The following is a 26,430-nucleotide window of genomic DNA, read 5'->3' as shown; positions in this document are numbered from 1 at the left end:
TTTATAGGCTTCTCGGGTCGCGCGGCCACTCCGCAACAAACCTCCCGCTTACTGGCCAAGTATGTCGATCACTCATGTAGAAACTCGGCTCCTGTTGGCTGCGAACACCCTTGCGTTTTCTCGGCCACGCCTCCTCTCTAACTGCTGGCTGTGCGGCCTGCGGCTTTCTACGAGAGCGCGGAAATAGAATTGTGGAGGCCTCGCAGCCAGTAACAGTCACGTAGTTCACAAGTTCTCCCTGAGTTTGCTTTTCTGAGGGGCGAAAACTTCTGGGATGCAAGCATTCTTATTCCAGCTTCCGAGCATCTGGAAGTCGGCGATAGCATAACGAGAATGGAACCTCGTTTCTCCCTTGTCGCTCCCCCCCGCCCCCCATAAACGCCGGTTGATCTGATCGTTACGTAGGAGAGCGTGAGAATGATGTCTCAGGCTGCCCCGCTTCTCGCCTTAATTTATCTAGGTAACCTCGCGGGTTGCCTCTCAAACCGTCCGAGAGGAAACGGTGGCCGAGAAGTGGAGGTGCTTCAGGGAGCGCCTGGAACAAGATCCCACGTGCCTTGCCTGCGAGGAGTTAATTAGGCCAGCCGAGGCACAGCCCCGGAGTTCGGGCACTTGCGGTTCCTGAGGCGAGGTGAGGGGCTACTACTACCTCTTGGCCGTGCTGGAGGAAGCCCGGCCCTTGGCCTTTCTGGAAGGAAGGGAAGAAAGAGAAGCAGATGACAGACCAGTTGGGGCGTAAGAGCAGTTGTCATTTATAGTGCCGCTGATAAGATTGTACCCAGTTGCTTCGTGTCATAATGTCCGGGGAATCGTGGAAGAGTGGAGAATTTTTGCTTCCAATTAAATTAGATGATTGGTCTAATTGTCAAAAGGACATAAGCACCTCCATTCCTTTGTTCACTGAGACGGTCATGTTAACCTCACCTCTTAACTCCTTGATCTATAAAAAAAAAAGCCAGCCTAAGGCACAAGGCCACAGCTGTGAAGAAAAAAAAATCCTCCCCCATTCCAGAGTACATTTTTCTAAATTAAATGCTCAAACTCACATAATCCTCTTTCACATTAGACAAGGTTTTTTTATAAAACATTTTTTTAAAAATATGGAGGAGTGGTATCAATTTTACAAGCACCTTGTGAAATGATGCTTTGAGAAGGCTGCCACCTTAAAATTAAGAATTAGTTCAATAAATAATATTTATAAAAAGTATAGCCAGTACATGATTCTACAGAAGTAAATCCATCTAACTGCATCCAATTATTAATTGCTGAAATATAAACTATGGTAAGTGAATGACCATCATTCTAGGATTCCACATCGAAATCAAAATAATGTGACTGATAAGAGGGTTTTTTAAAATTATTTTTATTATACATTTTTCTTTGTTATACATAACATTTCCATTGCAAGGGCAGTGTGCTGTCTGTATCAAATCTCTTGAATACACATAATTTTATATACACCATAATTATAGCCATACTCATAATACTTACAATATAATCTTCCCTTCTAAACACCCTATACCAATGGTGGGCAACCTTTTTTTTCAACTGAGCCAAATCTCGCCAAAACCACGATTGAAATTTATTTTGAGAGCCACATTTTTAAAACCGAAAATACATAGGATGGTACACTGTTTTTAGTTTCAATAAGTTTTTATTGAGAATATTCTGCATGCAAGTATCCACATAGGTCGGGAGGATACAAATAACACAACTAATAAAACAAAAACTTTAGAACGATATTATTTATCGATAACGTTAAATTCCGTAAAATTTGCCTTACAATGTAGAGAAAATTACATCCTGACAATGACTGACAAAGTCACAACCACTAATGTGAACATTGGCCTTGCATTTCCTTGGATAGTTTGAGTAAGTCAGGTTTGTATGTTGTTTTTAATTTCATCTCTCTCTCCCACTTTCTTTCTTTTTTTCTTTTTCTTTCTCTCTCTCTGGCTCTTTGTCTCTCTCTCCCTCCCTCCCTCTCTGTCTCCCTCTGTCACTTTCTCTGGGTGTCTATCTGTCTGTCTCTCTCTCTGTATCTCTGTCTCTCTCTCCTCCTTCCCCCATCTCTGTCACTCTGTGTGTGTGTGTCTGTCTGTCTGTCTGTCTCTCACTCACTCTGTGTGTGTGTGTGTCTGTCTCTCCCTCTGTCTCTCTCCCCTCCCTTCCTCTCTCTCTGTCACTCTGTGTATGTGGGTGTGTCTGTCTCTCACTCATTCACTTAATCACTCACTCTGTGTGTGTGTGTGTGTCTGTCTCTCCCTCTGTCTCTCTCCCCTCCCTTCCTCTCTCTCTGTCACTCTGTGTATGTGGGTGTGTCTGTCTCTCACTCATTCACTTAATCACTCACTCTGTGTGTCTCTCTCTCTGTCTGTCTATCTTTCTCTCCCTCCCTCCCCCTCTCTGTCTCTCTCTGTCTGTGTGTGTGTGTCTGTCTGTCTGTCAGTCTCTCTCTGATTCCCTCCCTCACTCCCTCTCTCTGTTCCTCTCTCTGTCTGTCTGTCTCACTCACACACACACACACACACACACACTGTGGTCACCTTGTTGAGTGTTCCAATCACATTTGAAACACTCAACAACTGGCCTGCATTTATGGTATTTTGCAGCATTCTGCAGTCATAGGACCAATTCTGCAGTCATCTCGCCGCTGCTCTACGCCGTGGAAAACAGGCGCGCGCACACAGCTCAGAAAATTACAGCCTTGGAGACTTCGTAACGGCGGGAACTTGTTGTCACTCGCCCGGGCTTTTGCAGAAGCTTCCCTCCCTATACCAGTGATGGCGAACCTTTTAGACACTGAGTGCCCAAACTGCATGTGCATGCATGCCGAAACTGAAAGGTGCATGCACATGTGCGTAAGCATGCGCAACAGAGACTCGAAGATTAGCTGCCTGGTGGGAGGAAGAGCATCCCAACACCAGCAGCACAGAAAGAGATAAGATCTTTTTCTTTGGTGAGCTTCTGATTTGTCATTTGCAGGGAAACAGAAGCTCACGAAAGAAGCACCATGGAGATCTGACCTGGGGCGACAGTGTGTGCCAGCAGAGAGAGCTCTGCGTGCCACCTCTGGCACACGTGTCATAGGTTCACCATCACGGCCCTATACAATATAATCTATAATCAAATATAATCCAGTGGTAATATTACTTACAGCATTATTGCGTATATATATATATATATATATATATATATATATATATATATATATATATATATATATATATATATATATATATATATATATATCTCCCTGGACCCAATGGAGCTAGCAAATTATCGTCCTGTCTCCAACCTTCCTTTTTTAACGAAGGTTGTAGAGAGTGTGGTGGCTCAGCAGTTCCCACGTCACCTGGAGGAATCTGAGTATCTAGACCTGCGCCAGTCCGGCTTCCGGCCCGGGCATAGCACGGAAACGGCCTTGGTCGCGTTGGTGGATGATCTCTGGAGGGCCAGAGATAGGGGTTGCTCCTCTATCCTGGTCCTATTAGATCTCTCAGCGGCTTTTGATACCATCGACCATGGTATCCTATTGCGCCGGTTGGGGGTAGGGGGCACCGTGATGCGGTGGTTCCGCTCCTACCTCTCCAACCGGATGCAATGTGTGTTGGCAGGGGAGCAGAGGTCGACCCTGAAGCCGCTCACTTGTGGGGTGCCGCAGGGATCGGTCCTCTCACCTCTCCTGTTCAACACATACATGAAGCCGCTGGGCGAGATCATCCGTGGTTTTGGGGTGGGATACCATCTGTACGCTGATGATACACAGCTGTACATTTCCACCCCAAACCACCCCAACGAGGCCGTTGAAGTGATGTCCCGGTGTTTGGAAGCCGTACGGGTCTGGATGGGAGACAACAGACTCAGACTCAACCCCTCCAAGACGGAGTGGCTGTGGCTACCAGCCTTCCGGTTCAACCAGTGCATCCCATCGCTGGCCATTGGGGTCGAGCAACTGGCCCCCGTGGAGCGGGTGCGCAATTTGGGCGTCCTCCTTGACGCCCGGCTGTCTGGATGACCATGTGGCAGCCGTGGCGAGGGGGGTGTTCCACCAGGTTCGCCTGGTACGCCAATTGCGCCCCCTATTGGACCGGGATGCCCTCCGCACAGTCACTCACGCGCTGGTGACGTCTCGCCTGGACTACTGTAACGCTATCTACATGGGGCTCCCCTTGAGATGCACCCGGAGACTGCAACTGGTCCAGAATGCGGCCGCGCAGGCAATCATGGGGAGAACGAGGTTCTCCCATATAACACCTCTCCTGCGCGAGCTGCACTGGCTCCCTGTGGTTTACCGGGTACACTTCAAGGTGTTAGTTACCATCTTCAAAGCGCTCCATGGCACAGGACCTAGCTATCTGTGGGATCGCATTCTGCCCCGTACATCCCTGCGACCAATTCGCTCTCACAGAGAGGGACTCCTCCGGGTGCCGTCCACCAGGCAGTGTCAGAGGGCGGCGCCCAGGGGTAGGGCCTTCTCTGTGATGGGCCCAGCCCTCTGGAATGACCTCCCCCCAGATATCAGGACAACAACCAATCTCCGCTCCTTCCGCATGAAACTCAAGACCCACCTGTTCCAACTAGCCGGCCTGGCTTAACTAGAACCTTCTAACCTCTCTGGCAATTTTAATATTTTAATCGTAAATTTTGGGGTTTTTAACTGTTTTAATTGTTTTAATTTATTGTTATTTATTTGAACCTAGTGGCTTCCATTTGTATTTGACTGTTAAATATTGATGTCACCTCCTCCATGCCACACTTGTATTTTGATTTAATTGTACGTCACCCCGAGTCCCTTTGCGGAGAGGGGACGACTGATAAATCGAAACAAACAAACAAATAAATAAATAAATAAATATATTTATTTGCATTTATCACATTTATTGTATTAATCATCCTTAATTATACATTATTAACTTCTGTTTCTATTTTCTAACCATTTCTAAAATAGGTCCCAGGTTAAATAGTTCCTCTTCATCCTTAATTTTTATTGTTAACCTGTCTATTTTGGCACAGTCTAAAGTTATTTGAACAAATAGAAGAATATGGAGAAGTAGCAGGATTGAAAATTAATAAAGGTAAAAACAAAAATCTTAGTGAAAAATATAACAGAAAAACAGAAAAGGGAAATAATCGTGAAATCCAAATAGTGAAGAAAGTGAAATATTTGGGTATACAGCTGACTTCAGATTAAAATAGATGTGGAGAAATGGAAGAACTTGCAGTTATCATTAATGGGAAGGATAGCGGTAATTAAGATGAATATATTACCAATAATTTTATTTCTATTTCAAACAATACTAATAAAACTTGAGAAAAAGTACTTTGAAAAATCGAATAAAATAATATGAAAATATATTTGGCAAGAAAAAAAAGCAAGAATTAATATAAAAATGTTACAAGATTCAAGAATTAGAGGTGGGTTTGGAGTACCAAATTGGGAGTTATATTACCAAGTGGCAGCATTAACTTGTATAAAAGAGTGGATTTTACTGAGAAATATACGGTTATTGTCTTTGGAGGGACATGATATGCAACTGGGCTGGGACGCATTTTTATGGTATGGGAAAAATAGGATGTATGGTTATTTTCAGAACCATTACCGTATTTTTCGCCCTATAAGACGCATTTTTTTACTCCAGAAAAGAGGGTAAAAATCTGAGTGTGTCTTATAAGCCGAATGTAGCCACCTGGGTCCACTGTTCCCTGTAAGGTGTGCGGCAACAAAACACCGCACGGCAGTTTCCAACTGCCGCACGGTGTTTTGTACTGTCACAGGCTAGAACTGGCCGCCCGCAAAGGACCTTCCCGGACTTGTTTTGGTGAGCGCGGGGTGACTGACTCTAGTTCAGGAAAGCAAGCCCGGGGAGGTCCTTTGTGGGCGGCCAATCCTAGCTGCTTGCGCCTGGCGCTGCGGCTAAAATAAACCCTCAAAGCCCCTGCCGCTACTGGAATATCTGCTGCCGCCTCCTCCTCTAACAGCACCACATTTGCTGCCCGACGCTGCGGCAGATTTCCTGACAGTGAGAAGTGAAGCCGCCAAAGCTCCCGCCAAAGCTCCAGCCCATGGCAGCGGCGGCACATTTGGAGTGAAGCCGCCAAAGCTCCCGCTGGCGCCCCCGTCCATTGCAGCAGCGGCGGCGCGTCCCCCTCCACTCGGAGCATCTGAGCTGGGCACCGGGTTACCCTGCTGCCCCCTCCTCCTCCGCCGTGCCTTTGAGAAGCCATGAGGCTTTTTTTCCCCCTGCTGCCCTCCGCCACCTCCCTACTGGCTCCCGCGGCTCATGGCTCCTCAAAAGCACAGCAGAGGAGGAGGGGGCAGGGGTAACGGGGCTCAGCTCAGATGCTCTGAACAGAGGGGGAGGCGCCGCCACCGCTGCCACGGGAGGGAGCCAGTAGGAAGGTGGAGGAGGGCAGCAGGGGGAAAAAAGCCTCATGGGGGACGCGCTGCTGCCATGGGCAGGAGCTTTGGCGGCTTCACTTCTCACTTCTCGCGCGTCCCCCTCCACTCGGAGCATCTGAGCTGGGCAGCGCGTTACCCTGCTGCCCCCTCCTCCTCCGCCGTGCTTTTGAGAAGCCATGAGGCTTTTTTCCCCCCTGCTGCCCTCCGCCGCCTTCCTACTGTCTCCTGCAGTCTCATGGCTCCTCAAAAGCACAGCAGAGGAGGAGGGGGCAGGGGTAACGGGGCTCAGCTCAGATGCTCCGAACAGAGGGGGAGGCGCCGCCACCGCTGCCACGGGAGGGAGCCAGTAGGAAGGTGGAGGAGGGCAGCAGGGGGAAAAAAGCCTCATGGGGGACGCGCCACCGCCGCTGCCATGGGCAGGAGCTTTGGCAGCTTCACTTCTCACTTCTCACGTGTCCCCCTCCACTCAGAGCATCTGAGCTGGGCAGCGCGTTACCCTGCTGCCCCCTCCTCCGCCGTGCTTTTGAGAAGCCATGAGGCTTTTTTTTCCCCTGCTGCCCTCTGCCGCCTTCCTACTGTCTCCTGCAGCCTCATGGCTCCTCAAAAGCACAGCAGAGGAGGAGGGGGCAGGGGTAACGGGGCTCAGCTCAGATGCTCCGAACAGAGGGGGAGGCACCGCCCATCTAGCGTTCTCCACCCCCAACCCCAAATCTCTCTGGATCTGCTTACTGCTATTGCTGCTATTGCGCCCAGCTACTGTATCTCTTTGCTGCATGACAGATCCGGGCGGATTGGGGGTGGGTGGGTGGAGAACGCTAGATTGGAAAGTTAAAAGTTTTAGATGAGCCATCGGCTGGAGGGCTGGGGCCATGCAAGAAGCCCGCTCAGGCAGGGAAGGAGGGAAGGAGGGGAGGAGGGAGTGAGGATAAACAAGTAAGAGGGAAAGAGGAAAGAAAGCAGGAGGGCAGAAGGGAGGTGGAAGGAAGGAAAGAAAAGCAGACACGCTGGAGGGAAAGAGGAAAGAAGGCAAGCAGGCAGGAAGGAGGCAGAAGGAAGGAGGGAAGGATGGAACTGGAAGGGAGGCAGGGAAGGAGGGAGGGAGAAAGGAAGGATAGGAGGATAGGGAAAGGGGAAAGAAGGCAGGCAGGCAGAAGGGAGGGAGGTGCAAGGAAGGAAGGAAGCATAGATAAGCAGGAGGGAAAGAAGGCAGGCAGGCAGGAGGAAAGAGGAAGGAGGGAACTGGAAGGGAGGCAGGGAGGGTGGAAGGAAGGATAGACAAGTAAGAGGGAAAGAGGAAAGAAAGCAGGAGGGCAGAAGGGAGGTGGAAGGAAGGAAAGAAAAGCAGACACGCTGGAGGGTAAGAGGAAAGAAGGCAAGCAGGCAGGAAGGAGGCAGAAGGAAGGAGGGAAGGATGGAACTGGAAGGGAGGCAGGGAAGGAGGGAGTGAGAAAGGAAGGATAGGAGGATAGGGAAAGAGGAAAGAAGGCAGGCAGGCAGAAGGGGGGGAGGTGCAAGGAAGGAAGGAAGCACAGATAAGCAGGAGGGAAAGAAGGCAGGCAGGCAGGAGGAAAGAGGAAGGAGGGAACTGGAAGGGACGCAGGAAGGAAGGGAAGGAGGAAGGGAGGGTGGAAGGAAGGATAGACAAGTAAGAGGGAAAGAGGAAAGAAAGCATCTGAATGTACTAAACACAAGTCTTCAGGGAAAAGATGGATACATTGTGAAAACTCAGCTGTCAGTTGATCTTAATGTTATGAAATGAAAAGTATGCCATTTGCAATTAACTTGGCATAAAATAATTCATTTGCATTTAATTGTTATTGTTCAAAGAATGTTCGGAAAAATGTTCGGCCCTCCAGCATGTTCACTTCATCCAATCTGGCCCTCTTTGAAAAAAGTTTGGACACCCCTGTGTTACATGGTTGACATAAAATTGTTCTTAAACTGCTGTTAACTTTATACAGTTGATATAAAATATTTTACTATAGTATTTGGTTCAGAATCTTTTTTTTCTAGATTTTCCTCCTTTAAAATTGGGTGCGTCTTTTATTCCGGAGCGTCTTATAGGGCGAAAAATACGGTATGTAAGAAAATGGTTTATTTACAGAATGGGGAAAAGTGGAAGGAAAACACTTGGAAATACCAATGTGGCTTTCAACAAAGGAAGCTTTGACATATCCAAATAGTAGTAGTATGAGAAACACTATTAGATACAAAGATATTCTATCAGAAAGGGGAGAACTAAAACAGAAAAAAATAGTAGAAGAACCAAGGATTGATATAGCTGATTTACACAAATGCAAATACAATCAAGATATGAAAAAAATGCTAGAGAGTACGGTTTTAACCTGAGAAGTTCAGAATTGGATAAGATACTTATAGGAACAGATGAAAAACTGATTAAGAAACTATATAGCTATTTACTTAGAATTAAATTAGGAAGAAGTAAAAGAAACTGATAGCATAGACAAAAAACTTTGGTCACACGATTGAATTAGAAAAATGGCAGCAACTGTGGGAAAGGAAATATAAACTAACAATGGCAACAGCATATAAAGAAAATTTGTATAAAATGTTTTATAGATGGCACATGTCACCCGAGAGATTAGCAAAAATGTTTAAGGACAAGTCAGCTAAATGTTGGAAGTGTCATCAATTACCAGGATCATATTATCATATGTGGTAGACTTATAGGGAAGCAAGAAGTTATTGGGCTAAACTAACCTTCTAAACAAGGTTAGAAAAAATGTTACACCGACATGTAGGACTGAGACCAGAGGTATTTTTACTGAGTGTCTTACCAGAGAAATGTAGTAAAGAAGACACATATTTAATCATACACATAATAACAGCGGCTAGAATTATATTTGCACAGAATTGGAAAACAGACAAAATCCCATTAGAAGGAGAGATAATAAAGAAAATATTGGACTGTGCAGAAATGAACAGGTTAATTTTGAGAATAAAGGACAAAGAGGAATCAGTGTACCGCAGGACATCGGGGAAATTTTATGAATGGTTAGAAAAGGAATATAAATAAAAGATTACAGATTAAGCAACCCAGATAACACATTATTAAACTAAGGGGAGGGGGAGGAAAAAACAGAAAGTATTAATATACAAATATACAGTTAAAAGATGGCATATGTGGAACTATTACAATGAAAATAAAATGTGGAAGAGATAATTTGTTTTTATGTAAATATGGAACCGGTTGGCTTGAATTCCACCCTGAAAATCCATCAGAGTGAAGAAGAAAATGAGTAAATACAACAACAGAAGGAGAGAGAAGAGGGAAAGAAGAAAAGGGAGAGGAAGTAAGGGAGATGTAGTAAGAGTAGGAGAGATGGTAGGAAGGGGAAGAAGAGGAGGAGGGAGAGACGGAGGGGAAGAAGAAAAGAGAAAGGAGAAGAGGAAAGAAGATAGAGAAGGGAGGTTGGGAGAATGGAGGAAGTAGGGTTGTTGTAAAATAAGATAGATGTACGGGGTGGCAGGAAAGCGACCCTGATGATATTTTTACATTTTTAAATGAATTGTGATAAATGTTAAAAGATAACATAAATATTAACAGTACTTATGAGAATGTATATTTGTGAATTTATATATGAGAAAGAAAAATTAAACTATTTTAAAAAATATTTTCTTTATTGCATCTTTATTTATCTATAGGGATATTTCCATTTTTCCAATTTTGTGCATATATAATTCTCACTGCCATTAACGTGTAATATTAAATATGTAATCTTTTTATTGTATTTTTCCGGTTATATACCAAGTAAGAACAATTCTGGTTTTAGATCTATTTGTTGTGTTGTCATTTCTTCTAACCACCCTTCTATCTTTAACCAATATTTTTTTTCACCATTCGACAGGTCCACCACATATGGTGATAGGAACCCAGTATCTGTTTACATTTCCAGCACTTTGGCAATATGTTTTGAAACTTCTTTGCCATTCTTGCTGGTGGCAAATGCCATCTGTAGAACATTTTGTAAAGGTTTTCTTTATATGCTTTTGACATCATTCGTTTGCAGTTTCTTTCCCATAGCTGTTGCCAATTGTCTAATTCAATGGTATATTCAAAAATTTTAGCCCATACAATCATAGTTTCTTTTACATACTCTTCTTCCATTTTAAAATTCAATAAATAGCTATATATTTTCTTTATTAATTTATCATCTGTCCCTAAAAATATCTGATCTAATTCTAGGGATTCTTTGTAGAATCCATACATTTCTATATCTTTACATCTACATCAGTATTTGGATGTATTAGCGCGTCCATCATGGATAGCCAGACCGGTATTTTCATGTAATCGTTCTGTTTGATTTTTTTCCCATACTGAAAGCAGAGTATTCCTCATATGGTGTCTTTGGAAATATCTATGTATTTTACTTTTCCCATACCATGTAAATGCATGCCACCCCAATTGTAAGTCGTGTCCTTATTAGAGTCAATATTCTTTTCTTCTTCAAATTTATCCACTCTTTCACCCATGTGAGCGCTGAGGCCTGGTAGTATAGCTCCCAATCCGGTAGACCAAACCCCCACCCCCACCCCCATCCCTTATTTTTGGTGTCTTGTAGCATTTTCAGTTCGATTCTTGTTTTTTTGCCTTGCCAGACAAACTTTAAAAACAATTTGTTTAAGTCCTCAAAAAACCTTTTTCCTAGTTTCATTGGAATTGCTTGAAATAAAAATAGCAATTTCAGTAGAATATTTATTTTTCTTGTGGCTAGAGTTTTGATCCTCACCATTTCCAGTACTTCATCTGTCATTAAAAGATGCATGTACAGGTATCTTATCCCACTTCAATTATTTATTTTTCATTAAAATATAAAACCTACAACTATGAAAGGCTTCTGTATCAAGTTGATTTATGATAAATCATTGTATCACTTCTCCTATAGGAGCTGCATTGGTTGCCAATCTGTTTCTGGGTGCAATTCAAGATGTTGTTTGTCATCTTTAAAGTCCTTCATTGCTTGAGACCAGGTTATCTTGCTGGTCACATTCACGCAAACCACTAAAGCGGGGAGGCAAGAAATGTTACAAGTCCCATCCTTAAGGCCGTACATCTGGTAGGATCCAGAAGAATTGCCTTATCCATTGCGTTTCCCTCCCTTTGGAACATCATCCCTGCAGAAATTAGACTGGCCCCTAATTTAACAGTCTTTCGAAGGCCCTGATGATTTGGTTTTGCCAGTGGGCTGGAGAACCCAGAGTGCAATAGAGCCTATCAAATGACTTATTTAATCCTGTGTTGCTTTGGGAGGGCGGTTATTGTTTTTTTGTTTTTATACTATGTTTTTATTGTTTGTATGCCACCTAGGCACTATGAGTGAGTAGGTGGCTATACCAATTTTCTAAATAAATACATAAATTGCAAATCAGATCTTTAATTTTTAAAAACATTTAATACAGTTACTATAACTTCATGTGTAGTATTCCGAGTGTGTCAATACATTACATATACCCATTTATTTCATTGATGTTATGGCTTCAGTCAGGAACCGAAGATAATGTACACAATACTGCCTCCTTTTTCACCCCACAACAACCCTGCAATGATGGTCAGGCTAAAATAAATTAATTGGCTCAAAGTTGCTTGGTGAGCTTCCCCAAAACAGGTAGGACTACAATCTGGATCGCCCTGCTATAATTGGTGTGACACATGCAACACTATATTGGCTTATATTGAGATTCCAGTTTGTAATGAATAGTGTGGACATCCCTGGAAGAAAACTGAAGTATAATGGCATAGTCACCTAAATGGCTTCATTATTAGCAGGGAATCCTGTATATGAAATGGATTTGAGTAAGGCTGGTCTACACTTCTATCTTAAAAAGTTTTATTGAATGGAATGGAGTTGAGATATATGTGCTGCAGGTACCGTATATGGGCGGGGAAAATAGGAGTTTTAGGGAAGTTTGTGGAACAATGAATGAATGAATCAATGAATGAATCTGCTAAGTGGCATGAATGGGGAGGTGAATTGAGACAAGAGGGTGTAGAAAAAGTAAATGGAACATTCCGAGAGCCAAAAATAAATGCGAATGATGCCTGATATTTTCTTAGAATATATGTTTATTTTGAGTATAACATTTAAGATCAAATGTACACATGGCAAAGGAATGAATCTCAGTCAGTATGAGTATGCAATTGTTCCGTGATGGCAAACCTATGGCATGCGTGCCACAGGTGGCACGCGGAGCCATATTTGCTGGCACGCCAGCCATCAGTTCCAGCATGCATGCATGTGCCAGCCAGCTGATTTTTGGCCTTCCGCAGGACTGGGGAGACTATTTTCACCCTTCCCGGGCCTCAGAAAAGCCTCCGGAGGCTGGGCACACCATAAGAAAAAGGCTCGCCATCACTGCAGTAGTTTATAATGAACAGGTGAGAGAATTAGTGAAGGATAAATAGAAATAATGAAAAGTTCTACTGTGTTAAATAGGAGAAGCAAATAACTATTATATGAGCAAATTAAAAGAATTTTAGAAAGAAGTTGAATTAGCAGTCTCAAATTTCAAATTGTATTATCAAGCTATCTGTTAAGATTCTTTCTTTGAAATGGTTAGAATCACTTTATTGGTTTCAATATTCTTAATAAGTTGCAGAGTTTTAAATTACAAACAAGGAAGACTACTGAGGGAGTTAATCTTAAAAACTATCTGAACAAATAAAAATATATGATTAAATGGTTGTAGAAATTAAACCAGACAACAATGGGAATATTAATGTAGACAAATGTTAAATTTATTATTAATATTACACTTAGAAAGAATTGGTATTTTATGTTTTATCAGTGATATATTAGTCCAATACTGATTGTCAAAATAGGTAACTCATTTTCCAAAAATAGTTGGAAATGCAATAATCAAGTTGGATCATTCTTTCATATTTAATTGTAATACTGCAAAGCTCAAGAATTTTGGAACACGTACTTGCTAAAATGTATAAACTTTTATTGAAATTTGAAACTGAAGAATTATACAAGAAATGTATGATAAAGTGAGCTAAAATTTTGGTTATACAAATGGGTCACTGAGAAAATATGTGATTGAAGGTATTGAAATTTATACTACATTATATTCTAAACAGAATTTTTGTATGTCACCAGAAAAATTATCTAGAACATGAACAACAAGAAGAGACATTTTATCATTTGATGACTATGTACATAGCTAGAAAAATAGTTCAGAGAATGTTAAAAATTACAACTGAGACCAAAACATTTTCTTTTGAGACTGATGGACTACAGTTTGGGGGAAAAAGTTGTTTTGTGTTACTCAGTGGTGGGATTCAAAAATTTTGCTACCGGTTCTGTGGGTGTGGCGTTGCTTGGTGGCCGTGGCAGGGGAAGGATACTGTAAAATCTCCATTACCAACCCACTCCAGGGGAAGGATACTGCAAAATCCACATTTCTTCCCAATCAGATGGGACTCAGGAGGCCAATCAGAGGTGGTATTTACCAGTTCTCCGAACTACTCAAAATTTCCGCTTCCAGTTCTCCAGAACTTGTCAGAACCTGCTGAATACCACCTCTGGTGTTACTGCATGATAGCTGCGATGAGATTATGGTATGCACAAAGATGGAAAGATTCAGCACTACCTACAATGGAGAAATGGTTAGTCAAGATGACACTTGCTGAAGTGGCTAATTGACTTTGATAAAAAAAAGACGATATCTACATGAGATGGCTAATTGAATTCTTTCATCAGAGAAAAGGCAATAGAGTAAGAGATAAATATCTAATTGTAAAGAACTGCTGTAAAGAAGGTTAGTGGTTATTTCGCTAACATGTTTCTATTTTTATTTTACTTGTTTTTTCTTTTCTTGCACTTTTAGCCTTCTTGATTTCTTTGTATGTGTGTGTGTGTGTATACATAGACACCGTATGCATGTGTGTGTATGCACTGTATGTGTGTATATATATTGTGTGTGTATGCCTGAAGAGAACAGTTTTTGATCAGTCTGTGCTACCTGTTCTAACATATGCCAGTGAAACATGGACACTAACCTCACAATTGAAACAAAAGCTGTGAGTGGCACAAAGAGCCATAGAGAAATACATGCTTGGCATTACAAGACAATGTAGAAAGACCTGCACATGGACTAGAGAACAAATGAAAGTGTACAATATCATCAAGAGAGTATAAAAATTGAAATGGGCTGGTCGCATAGCAAAAATAACTGATGGCAGGTGCACCAAGGCACATAGAATGGATGCAGAGGTGGGTTTCAGCTGGTCCTATCCGGTATGCGCGTACCGATTGAAAGAATTTAGCATGCCTTCCCATACTGGGGCTTCCGGGGGCCCAGTACCAGAACAGTCCCTCCCCTGGCCTTCCTGGAGGTTTGTATGGATCCATTCGTATGGATTCCCCACTCACTTCATTGGAAACGAGGCAGCTGTCAGAGGAGAGAGCAGCACGCGCCTGTGGGCTTGTCCAATGAATCCTCCCCTCCTGTTCCTTCTTTTGCTGTTTGTACACGCCGCACGGGTCGTGCTCCCTTGTCTTTGACAGCCGCCTCATTTCCAATTGGGAGGGGAATCCATCTTTTCCGTCCCTCTCCATAGATCCCCGTCCCAATTGGAAACAAGGCAGCTGTGAAAGACAAAGCAACGCGCCCCGCGTGGCGTGTGCAAACAGTAAAAGAAGGAACAGAGAGGAATTCCATGGGGGGCTTTTCAAACAGCCGAACTCCCCTCCTGTTCCTTCTTTCGCTGTTTGTACATGTCGCGCGGGTCGCGCTCCCTTGTCTTTCACAGCCATCTCATTTCCAATTGGGGTGGGGATCCATGGAGAGGGATGGAAAAAATGGATTTCTCCCCCCCCATTGGAAATGAGGCGGCTGTCAGATAGAAGAGGGCAGCGCATGCCACATGGCCTTGTGCAGCAGTGGAAGAAGGAACAGGAGGTGAGGATTTGGCTGTTGCACAAGTCCACGAGCGCACGCTGCCCTCTTCTCTCTGACAGCCGCCTGGTTAAAAAGGCATCCACATGGTGTTTTTCCCTCGGGGGGCTCCACAGAACATCCCAAGACCGATGCCACCACATCTGCCCTCTTTGGGGATAGGTCCTCTTCAGAAAGACAAGGCCTCCATGGTCCCCCTCACATTCCTTGTCTTCCGGCTGCAGCCCCACGCCATGAAAAAGATAGGCATGCACATGCCCCACACAATTACAGGTATGGAGAGGGAAGCCTCTGCACAAACCTGGGGGAGTGAGAGCAAGTTCCCACCGTTACGAAGGCTCCAGGATGAGGGATGGAATCTTCGGTGTGGGATAGTAAATCTCCATCTGCCAGAGGCAGCAGGACCAAAGCCCCTCTCCCAACTGGTCCTTCCTCCCTCTGAGGGTGAGGACCAGCTGCCTCGCTGTCTCTGACTTCCCTCCAAAGACTCTGCTCTCCGGGGCTGTAATTGTGCAGTGTGTGTGCGCGCGCGCCAATGTTTTCCACGGGGAGGGGTACGAATGGGCTCCAGAGTCGCTCCACAGACAGACACAGAGAGAGAGACAGAGACAGAAAGAAAGAAAGAAAGAAAGAAAGAAAGAAAGAAAGAAAGAAAGAAAGAAAGGGAGAGAGAGACAAAAGGAAGGAAGGAAGGAAGGAAAGAGAGAGAGAGAGAGAAAGAAGAAAGAAAGAAAGAAAGAAAGAAAGAAAGAAAGAAAGAAAGAAAGAAAGAAAGAAAGAAAGAAAGAAAGAACTTATAACCACAATTGAGCCCAAAATTTTGGTTGCTAAGCAAGAGTGTTGTTAAGTGAGTTTCACCACGTTTTTCAAGTTGGCCGTGCCCACCTGGTCACATGATCACCGAGCCACTCCCACAAACAGGCCACACCTACAGAATAGGTTCTAAAAAATTTTGAAGCCCACCACTGAATGGATGCCACTTGATAAAAAGCATCCACAAAAGAGACCTAAAACAAGATGGATCAACAGCATTAGCAAGTATTGCAGACCCAATTGGCAAAAGAAAGCTCAGGATCATTCATTCATATATGTATGTATGTATGTATGTATGTATGTATGTATGTTATTATATTATTATTAAACTAGACTAGAGCAAGTTTATGGATCTGTGTCTTTGCTTACTACACATGGGGAAAAGAATGGAAAATTGTTAAGATGTGCAAATCCTGTTAGACAGATAGTGGCTAGCATATAATTATGAGGGATGAGACCTTATTTCTTAGTAGATTTGTATAGGATTATATTAATTATATGTAAGATTCAAATTCTCACTTTTCCTTCAGAAGCCCAAATGTCCGGAGTACTTGAAATTTCCTGACAAAACAACTATAAAGTAGGTCAGGCTGAATGTGAATGGCCCAGACTGGACAGGATTGTGAATCTGTCTAATCATAGTCTAATACTTTAACCATTATACCACATTGTCTGTTTACCAGTATATAGTTACAGATACATTATGTACATTTTAAAATATGTATAAAAGTAAATGTTCACTGTTTGAATTTTAAAACAAATATCATATTTTAATATATTGTACTTCAGTTCAAATGAACACAATGCAAGTATATATTTTTTCTATTAATTAGCCTTAACTATCAAAAGTGTGAGAATTTATTTATTTATTATTTATTTTATTGAACTTATTAGTCGCCCCCTCTCCCCACAGGGACTCGGGGCGACGTACAGAGCAATAATCAAGATAGCACCATATATCGTGCAGAGGAGGTAAAAATAAGTCCATAAATAAGCATACTTACAAAATTTAAAACCCCAAAAATATTAAACTCTAAAAACTTTAAAAAACAAAATTTCCCATTATAAAATGACCTGGGGTGGCAAGATTGTAACGTTATGCCAGGCCGGCTTGACAAAACAGGTAGGTCTTCAGCTTCATACGGAAGGAGCGAAGGTCGGTTGTTGTCCGGATGTCTGGGGGGAGGTCATTCCAAAGGGTAGGGCCCACCACAGAGAAGGCCCTACTCCTGGGCACCGCCCTCTGGCACTCTCTAGAGGACGGCACCCGGAGTAGCCCCTCTCTGTGTGAGCGAATGGGTCGCAGGGATGTATGGGGCAGGACGCGATCCCGCAGGTAACTGGGCCCTGTGCCATGGAGCGCTTTGAAGATGGTAACCAGTACCTTGAAGCGCACCCAGTAGGCCACAGGAAGCCAGTGCAGCTCGCGCAGGATAGGTGTTATATGGGAGAATCTCGATCTCCCCATAATAACCCGCGCGGCTGCATTCTGGACCAACTGCAGTCTCCGGGCGCACCTCAAGGGGAGCCCCATGTAGAGAGCGTTGCAGTAGTCCAGGCGGGACGTCATCAGCGCGTGAGTGACTGTGCGCAAGGCCTCCCGGTCCAAAAGGGGCCGCAACTGGCGCACCAGGCGAACCTGGTGGAACGCCCCCCTTGCCACGGCCGCCACGTGATCTTCTAAGGTCAGCCGATCATCAAGGAGGACGCCCAAGTTGCGCGCCCCTTCCACCGGGGCTAACTGCTCATCCCCGATGGTCAGCGATGGAGTATGCTGATTGAATCGGGAAGCCGGGAACCACAGCCACTCTGTCTTGGAGGGGTTGAGCCTGAGCCTGTTGTCATCCATCCAGACCCGTACGGCTTCCAGACACCGGGCCATCACTTCGACAGCCTCGTTGGGGTGGTTTGGGGTGGAAATGTACAACTGAGTATCATCAGCGTACAGATGGTAACTCACCCCAAAACCACGGATGATCTCGCCCAGCGGCTTCATATATATGTTGAACAGGAGAGGCGAGAGGATCGACCCCTGAGGGACCCCACAAATGAGGGGCCTTGCGGTCGACCTCTGCTCCCCCGTCAACACACATTGCGTCCGGCCAGAGAGGTAGGAGCGGAACCACCGTAGCACGGTGCCTCCAACCCCCAACCCCTCCAGCCGGCGCAATAGGATACCATGGTCGATGGTATCGAAGGCCGCCGAGAGGTCTAATAGGACAAGGATGGAGGAACAACCCCCATCCTTTGCCCTCCAGAGATCATCCACCAACGCGACCAAGGCCGTCTCCGTGCTGTGACCGGGTCGGAAGCCGGACTGGCGCGGGTCTAGATAATCAGCTTCTTCCAGGTGGCGCGGAAACTGCTGAGCCACCACACTCTCAACAACCTTCGCTAAAAAAGGAAGGTTGGAGACAGGACGATAATTTGCTAGCTCCTTTGGGTCCAGAGAAGGCTTCTTGAGCAGAGGCCTGACCACCGCCTCTTTCAAGGCGGCCGGCATCAGGCCCTCCCCCAACGAAGCGTTCACCAGTCCCAGTAGCCAGCCTCGTGAACCCTCCCAGGAGGCCAGCACCAACCAGGAGGGACACGGGTCCAGTAAACATGTGGTGGCCCGCAGTCGCCCGCGCAACCTGTCCAAATCTTCGATGACAACAGGGTCAAACTCCTCCCAGCATGGTCTCTCAAGACTAGTCTCGGACGTCCCCACTGGAGCACTGGAGTGGGTCCAACCTCTCCGGATATGATCGATTTTATCCTGCAGGAACTCTCCGAATTCCTCTGCCCTGCCCTGCAATGGGGGGTCCCGCTGCTCCTGTGACAGAAGGGAGTGGGTCACCCGAAACAGGGCGGCAGGGCGGTTCTCTGCGGACGCTATAAGAGTGGCACAGTACTGACGTTTGGCCACTCTTATTGCCACAAGGTAGGTCCTTATGTAGGCTCTTACCTGTGTTCGGTCAGCTTCGGAGCGGGAGGATCTCCACTTACTCTCCAGGCGTCTCCTAAGGCGTTTCATCGCCCTTAGCTCCCCGTTAAACCAGGGGGCCCGGGTCGATCGTGGCCGTCGGAGAGGCCGCAAAGGCGCCACCCGGTCCAAGGCACCGGCAGCCGCACTATTCCATGCAGCTACCAGGTCCTCAGCCCGGGGGCGGGACAGGTCAGCAGGAAGTGGCCCAAGCTCCGCCTGGAACCTATCCGGTTCCATCAGGCGCCTGGGGCGGAACCATCTGGGATAATCTGGTTCCGCCTCCCCGCGGTGGGGAGTAGCGCCAGGGAAGTCCAGCTGGAGAAGTGAGTGATCTGACCATGACAGGGGCGTGATGACTAAATGCCCTCTTCCCAGATCACTCGTCCACTGGTCGGAGACAAACACAAGATCCAGAATGTGGCCTCGCTCGTGAGTGGGGTCCTGAATTACTTGAGTCAGACCCATGGCTGTCATGGAAGCCATGAATTCCCGGGCCACCTCGGATGCCTTTCCCGTCGACGGCAGGTTGAAATCCCCCATCACTAGTAGTTTGGGGGTCTCAACCGCCATCTCCGCGATCCGCTCGAGGAGCTCGGGCAGGGCCGTTGATGTATGGCGGGGAGCCAGGTATACTATCAACAGGCCCAACTGACTCCCTGGGCCCCACTTTACGCCCAGAGACTCACAACCAGATGTCTGCGACACAGTGAATTCTCTCGGTGCCAGATCGTCCCGGATGATAATTGCTACTCCCCCACCCCTACCTTGGGCCCGTGGCTGGTGGAATACACGGTAACCTGGAGGGCACATTTCCCTGAGGGGCAACCCCCCCTCCGGGCCCAACCAGGTTTCCACTATTCCTGCGAGGTCCGGCTCCCCCTCTGTGATCAAGTCACTGATGAGGGGGGCCTTGTTAACCACGGACCTCGCGTTACATAACATCAGCCTAAGGCCCAGGCTCTGCTGATCCTGTCCACCTAGTCTGCGGGGGTTGGTACAAGCGACCGGGCGTATCCAGTGGCCCCGGTCTCCCAGCCGACTATACGTTCTTCTAGTGTCCTCGCGCCTGCCCCTCCCTACGACCGTCGTGATTGGAATTCCCCTTATAGGAATGTTATTTCCTCCCACCCACTCCGCTTCGCTTCCTTCCGTCTTGACCCTCCCTTCCGTCTTGACCCTACCTGTTGGCCTGGTTGTATCCATGCCCCAGGGCCAAACCAACCCTCCCCGCTCCCTGGAACCCCTTAAAAGCTTTACAAAACATTTTCCTAAAAAACCCCTAATCCCCCGCTTCCTCCACCTCTCTGGGTTAATAAACCCCTCATTGAGGTGGGCCCTCGTCAGGGCAGGGGGGCATGCCTGCGAGAGGGGGGACCCTCGCAGTCGAAGGATGTCAGACCTTAAATAAGTTGGGATGATGACCAATCCATGATTATGGCTATGGCAGGGTCTCTCTTTGTAGCAGGTCTAGAATATAAGATTAACATAGAATGAAGTAGAGAGATATTTAAAAGGCAAATAATAAGATGGGAATTAATTAGTCTATTAATTAGATGAAGTGTTTCCACTGGTGCTCTAACAAGATTTCCACTGAAAGATCAGCAGACTTAAACAGTTGACTATCCATCTTTGACAAGGACATTGCTTCACTTTTAGATGGCTTTTCTGCTTTCTTAGGAAATTACCAATAATCCCAAGAGTGATACTGGCAGAAGTGGAATTCATTGCTAAATTTGCTAGTTGATTGAAACAGGAGACCAACCTAACTGAGAGGCATATAGTTAATGAAAGAAGTACAGCATTAGACTTTTCCGGAAAGGAACGTGAGTTTCATTGTTCATAAAACTCCACAGACGGGGCTAGTATTCTAAAGCGACCAAACCCGTCTGCAAAAATGCAGGGAGCCACTAGTCGGCAGCACCCTTATTATTTTCCTGACCTCTTCTGTTCCTGAGAATTTTTACCCACATCGGTAGCTTTAATTTCATTTTTTTTTTTTTAGTTTCAATTAATTTTAAAATAATACACGTACCAAAATATCTACGGGTGTGATAGAAACGGTCTGCTCATAAAAAGGCTAGCGATATACTGTAAAAAAACTTTGGACAGAAATGATAAAAGCGAAGTCAATGAACGTTTCGAACCTGATCCTGCCGGCTACCGTAGACACAGTCGGGTAGTTTGACTGGTTGTCTAGCAACCGTATTAGATAGAGCTTAGTTAGTAGGCGCGTAAAGGCGATTTCTCATTGGGGGTGGCTTTGGCTCGGTGATACCGAAAAGTCACGGGCAAAATTGCAGGGGAGGGGGGTAGTAGCAGAGAAAGGGGGTGTCGTTTGAGGTTGCAATTCTCTGCATGCTTACTTAGCTCACGAGATCCGTGGAAAGGAGTTACTTCTGCCGACCAGGCATAGATATCCTTACGGAGGACTGCCATCCGATCCTTTTCACCCAAAGGGTAAAGCCCCACTAAATATTGCATTATTGAGCTAGCAAGCGTTGGTAAGATTTCGGCGCACCATAATTACCCAGACGTTGAAATTTACCCCCCCCCCCCGAAAAAATGTTTCGCTTTCTGGCAAAGTAGAAAAGGTCAAATAGCTCTACTTTTCTGAATGTTACAAGTCTGTAACTTGTAATTTTGTTCTTTTGGGAAATAGTCCAGAGTTTCCATATGATTCTTAATTTGCAAGCCAATGATGAACCTTCAGCACTAATTCTCAGATAGATTAAATGTGCATAATGGGTATGATGTCCTGTTTTGGCTAATTCAATGTTAATTTGGAATAAATTATTATTCTGAAAGGTCACATTACTGTTCTTTCATCCCTCAAACAAGAGCATATGTTAAAGGTATAATAATTCTATCATTTCAGACAGAGGAGACAACGTGAATTTTAATCTGAAAAATGCAGGCTTTAATGCCCGAACCTCAAATTTATGTTGAAAGAACCTTGGCAATCATAAAGCCAGATATTATCAACAAAGAAGTAGAAATAGAAGATATAATTCTCAGATCAGGATTTACTATTGTTCAGGTAATACAAGAGAAAATTGGACTTCTAATTTACCTTTTTCAAGGCTATGCTTTCCCAAAAGAATGATAGAAAGATATTGAGGAACAAGGCCTAATTAAAATGTGATCATGTTAGATGATACATATTATTTAGTTGTGAAACAGCTTGTAAGCTTATGTTGCAATATCAATAACATAACTGAACTGGGTGGTCTTTAATTACTGACCAAAACCAGTGTAAATAAAGCAGCACATATGCCTATTAGAGAATGATTTTGTTATATGATGTATGCTGTACAACAATTGTATGCATTTTGGAATGCCTCAATGAATTTAACATTTTAATAACAGCTGTGAAATTCCAAAATCACTAACATTAATCCATACTTATTATATACCATAATCATAACAAATATTCTTAATACTGGAAAGTTTGGGTCACTTATTATGTAGTACTGCTTGAACTAATATAATTTTTATAAAATATACATACTATTTTTATAATCAAGGACCTGCCAATGCAGCAGTTTTAGAAAAATACTGTGGCTATAGTTAAGCTATTAAAGTTTTCCACTAGATGTCTCTCTTTCACTACTGGAAATTTTCAAATCAAAGACTTTAGGTTTTTGTAAAGCAACAATTCCATCTGAGCATAAAGCCTTCCATGAAATAGTAACATTGATTTGAATGACAATGTGGTAAAAAAGGATTTCATTTTAAGACTTACAGCTCCAGTAATATATCGTACATTATATTTGTATTAAGAATTGGTATTCTGAGGCTGTCAAGAACTTGTAACTTATTACGAACTTCCCTATGACATCAAATGAACAAGAGGGTGGTCTGTTGTAAATGGTTAAATCTATACACTAATCAGAAAGAGCTTCATACAAACACATTACTGTGCTTTTCTAGCAGTATGGTTATGCAAGGTATCATATTTGATTGCTTTTGAATAGTACATTGATATAGATTTTTCATTTCTTTCATAGAAAAGAAAGCTTCAGCTAAGTCCAGAGCAATGTAGCAACTTCTATGTAGAACAGTATGGGAAAATGTTCTTTCCAAATCTGACAGCTTACATGAGTTCTGGACCTTTAGTTGTAATGGTTCTTGCTCGGCAAAAGGCAATCTCATACTGGAAGGAACTTCTTGGACCCTCAAGTAGTATAGTAGCTAAGGAAACACATCCTGACAGGTAAATTAATTAATTAGTTACTTAAAACTATTTATCTTAAAATGAACTAACAGATTTTACCATTGTACCTTTGATTTTACAAGTATTATCAATGTAAGGCTTTGCAATATAATTATGTTACAGAGAGCTGGAAAGTACTGTGAAGCAGTATAGAAATCTAAGTGCTATTGCTATGTTTTGTATATTTAAAGAATTTATTTGTGTATCAAATTCAGATCTAAGCAATATAAAACTTCTCTGACATACCCCTGTGCTGTCCTATGTACCTGCTGTATGATTTAGACCTATTTTACAGATTAAGGGTTCTTTTAATAAAGGAAGGGCAATTCTTAAGGGAAAAATAGAAGAATTGTGGCAGAGATCCCTATTACATCTGTTTTATTAAATAACATGTTAAAAAAGACTAATCATAAGCTTCTCTTCAGCATTGCTGGGGATATTCCTGTAACTCAATGAAAGTTGCATTACAGTCATACTACATAGAAATTGAATAGTTTTACACTGCATCTGTGTGAGCATATCTGTATTGCTTTTAGTTTAAGAGCAATCTATGGAACAGATGATCTGAGAAATGGACTTCATGGTAGTGCCAACTTTTCCTCATCTGAAAGAGAAATCCGGTTCATGTTTCCTGAAGGTAGCATTTACCATCTTTCCTGCTATGAAGCTAAAGAAACTAAATACCGCACATTGTTGTCTAATACTGTCACCCTGTACCATACATGGTAGAGGAAATAAATTTAATTTGCGTGTGTACATATTCACCTTTTCTCTAACTGTTGAAGGCAGAATATGTTTTCCTTAATTTTATCCTCCTAATAGCTAAACAATGGAAGGAATTGGATCAGCCATTCACTGTCAGCTCAAAGTCAGTATAGGTTTCAATTTGCAATCGTTATCATAGCTCCTCATGCTGATATGAGGCAATATTCATTTGCAACTCAAAATAAAGTGTGCCGCCACAAATGAGGTTGGTATGTGTGATGCTCCTATTAGTATTTGAATTGGATATATGCATATATTCTGTAGGCAATTCTATTTTATAATCAAGACTTTTATTGCATAGTTATTCCTAGCTTTTGTGAAGTTTATGGAGGTGGCAAGTATTTGAAAACACAATTCAAAATTCTCTAAATAGTAACAAAACATGTAGCTGATATTGGCCATTATGTTAGAGATGTGTTTTTTCTTTTCATTTGTGGTAAACCTTTTGTTGTGGGTTACCATGTGATAAGCTCAGATGAGCTGTACTGTATATCAATAATAAGCTCTCTGTGGCTCCTTTATACTTAAGACTTTTCTAGGTAAACAGAATAACAGAGTTGGAAGGGACCTTGGAGATCTTCTAGTCCAACCCCAGGCTCAGTCAGGAAACCCTATACCATTTCAGACAAATGGTTGTCAAATCTCTGCTTAAAAACTTCCTGTGTTGGAGTACCCACAACTTCTAGAGGCAAGTTGTTCCCCTGTTTAATTGTTCTAACTGTCAGGCAATTTCTTCTTAGTTCTAAGTTGGTTTTCTCCTTGATTAGCTTCCATTGCTTTTTGCCCTGCCTCCGGGTGCTTTGAAGAATAGGTTGAGCCCTCTTCTTTGTGGCAGTCCCTTGATTTGTAATGCAAGAGAAGGAGATTCAAGAGGGAGCTGTCTGAAAAACAAAAATCAGATTGTGGTTCTTGAGATGGCAGTATCTTTGATAGGGAGGGAGTTCAGCTAATGCTCCACTTGAACTTCTGTGATGTTCATTGTATCTTTCTTATGTGGTGAAGCTACTCAGCTCAGATAAGTTTATGCATTGAAATATCTTCCATGCCATCTAGTCACTTATGGAATATAAACTGATTTAAAGAAGAATGGTTTATATTCGGATCCCAAGTTCAGTATGGCCCTTCTGGAAAACATCCATTGGGTTTGTTTATTGTCTGGCAAATGAAGTCTGATTTCAGATAATCTTATCTGAGGAGTCCATGTGGAATCAGTGGCATACAAATATTGTAAAAAAAAGCTTTATTTTTTTACTGACCCATGGTTAATTATGAGTAAGTTCACAATGTGACAAGAGAAAAACCCCATAAAATTTACCACTTTGTTATACTGAAATGCAGTACAGTAGTTTTCTTCATGACATTCTTGTCTGGATTTTAAAAATAATAATGATTTTAGCTTGAAATGCTATTATCTAGGAGAGGACAAACATGGAATATGTGTTCAGCAATAGGAGACAAACTATTGGTTTTAAATCAGTATGTTAAATGTATTTCTTTCTTTTTTCCAGTATTGATTGAACCAATTCCAGCTGGGCAAGCTGCTAAAGATTACCTTAACTTATATGTCATACCTACTCTACTGAAAGGACTTACAGCTCTGTCTAAGAAGAAACCAGCAGATCCTTTTGTATGTATCACAAGAAAGACCCGTATCAAGGGACAGAATGTGTATGTGATAACAACTGGTAGCATTCCTTTGCTAACGAAAAATGCTCCATGACAGATAGAAATCCAAAGGGAAAAAAATTGATTGTTGATAAGAGCAATACTTGTTTATATGCATATTGGGTTTAGTCCCTTCAAGCTAGAATGGCCATAATTGGTGAGCCTTTGTATTTCAGGAGCAGTCTAGACTGACTGCCTCCTTTGGCAGCACCTACTCAGACAAACTGGTACATTTTCAAAAGCAAAAAATCATGAAAAGAAAGTTTTAGGAGTTTCTACTTTCTTACTGCTTTATAAAAGAGAAATATTAAAGGAAATTTGGTCAATAGAAATAAAGAGTATGAATGCCCCCTATTAGCAAACAGAATCTTGATACAGAAATTAAACGAGGAATTTTATTGTTGTTCTTTTTGATAGATATGGCTGGCTGATTGGCTAGTTGAAAATAATCCAAATACACCTAAATTGCGGCAGAATGTGATTGTGGAGGAACCTTAAGAGAAGAGGCTGCTAGTTAATTCTTAACCAATTTCCTGCAAGTATCACAAGTTGTAATTTTGAAATCATTTTTAGATTGAGAAATACTACTAACTGGAATTTGCGGATGGAAGAGTCAATATACATATTTGGATCTTAAACTAATAAAGAATATTTGTTGCAATTAAGGCATAAAAATAACAA

At 43.4% G+C, this 26,430-nt stretch overlaps 1 protein-coding gene across 4 annotated transcripts; it reads left to right on the top strand.

The window, feature by feature from the left end:
• The first annotated feature begins 174 nt into the window (after positions 1–174).
• NME5 (NME/NM23 family member 5) lies at positions 175–26,430 on the top strand. Of its 4 annotated transcripts, none has more exons than XM_081942106.1 (6): positions 175–631; positions 21,982–22,143; positions 23,114–23,319; positions 23,856–23,956; positions 25,593–25,711; positions 26,167–26,430. In XM_081942106.1, exons 2-6 carry the CDS (start codon positions 22,015–22,017, stop codon positions 26,245–26,247), a joined length of 636 nt encoding a protein of 211 aa, XP_081798232.1. In that variant the 5' UTR covers positions 175–631; positions 21,982–22,014; the 3' UTR covers positions 26,248–26,430. The 4 variants fall into 4 exon arrangements, with proteins under 4 accessions (XP_081798232.1, XP_081798233.1, XP_081798231.1 ...); XM_081942107.1 differs by lacking the exon at positions 175–631 and adding an exon at positions 20,823–20,929; XM_081942105.1 differs by lacking the exon at positions 175–631 and adding an exon at positions 21,332–21,607.

This window comes from Natrix helvetica (assembly GCF_964273705.1).
Source record: "Natrix helvetica genome assembly, chromosome: 1".
Taxonomy (NCBI): domain Eukaryota; kingdom Metazoa; phylum Chordata; class Lepidosauria; order Squamata; family Natricidae; genus Natrix; species Natrix helvetica.
The sequence above is the reverse complement of the archived record's forward strand: the minus strand, read 5'-3'. Positions and strand labels throughout refer to the sequence as shown.

What these genes read in the sequence shown, in the direction of transcription:
- NME5 (XM_081942106.1), top strand. Translation starts at nt 22,015, where the DNA reads ATGCAGGCTTTAATGCCCGAACCTCAAATTTATGTTGAAAGAACCTTG. An exon ending in CCGGTTCATGTTTCCTGAAG is followed by an intron (nt 23,957 to 25,592) that starts GTAGCATTTACC and finishes TCTTTTTTCCAG; the next exon opens with TATTGATTGAACCAATTCCA. An exon ending in AGAAACCAGCAGATCCTTTT is followed by an intron (nt 25,712 to 26,166) that starts GTATGTATCACA and finishes TCTTTTTGATAG; the next exon opens with ATATGGCTGGCTGATTGGCT.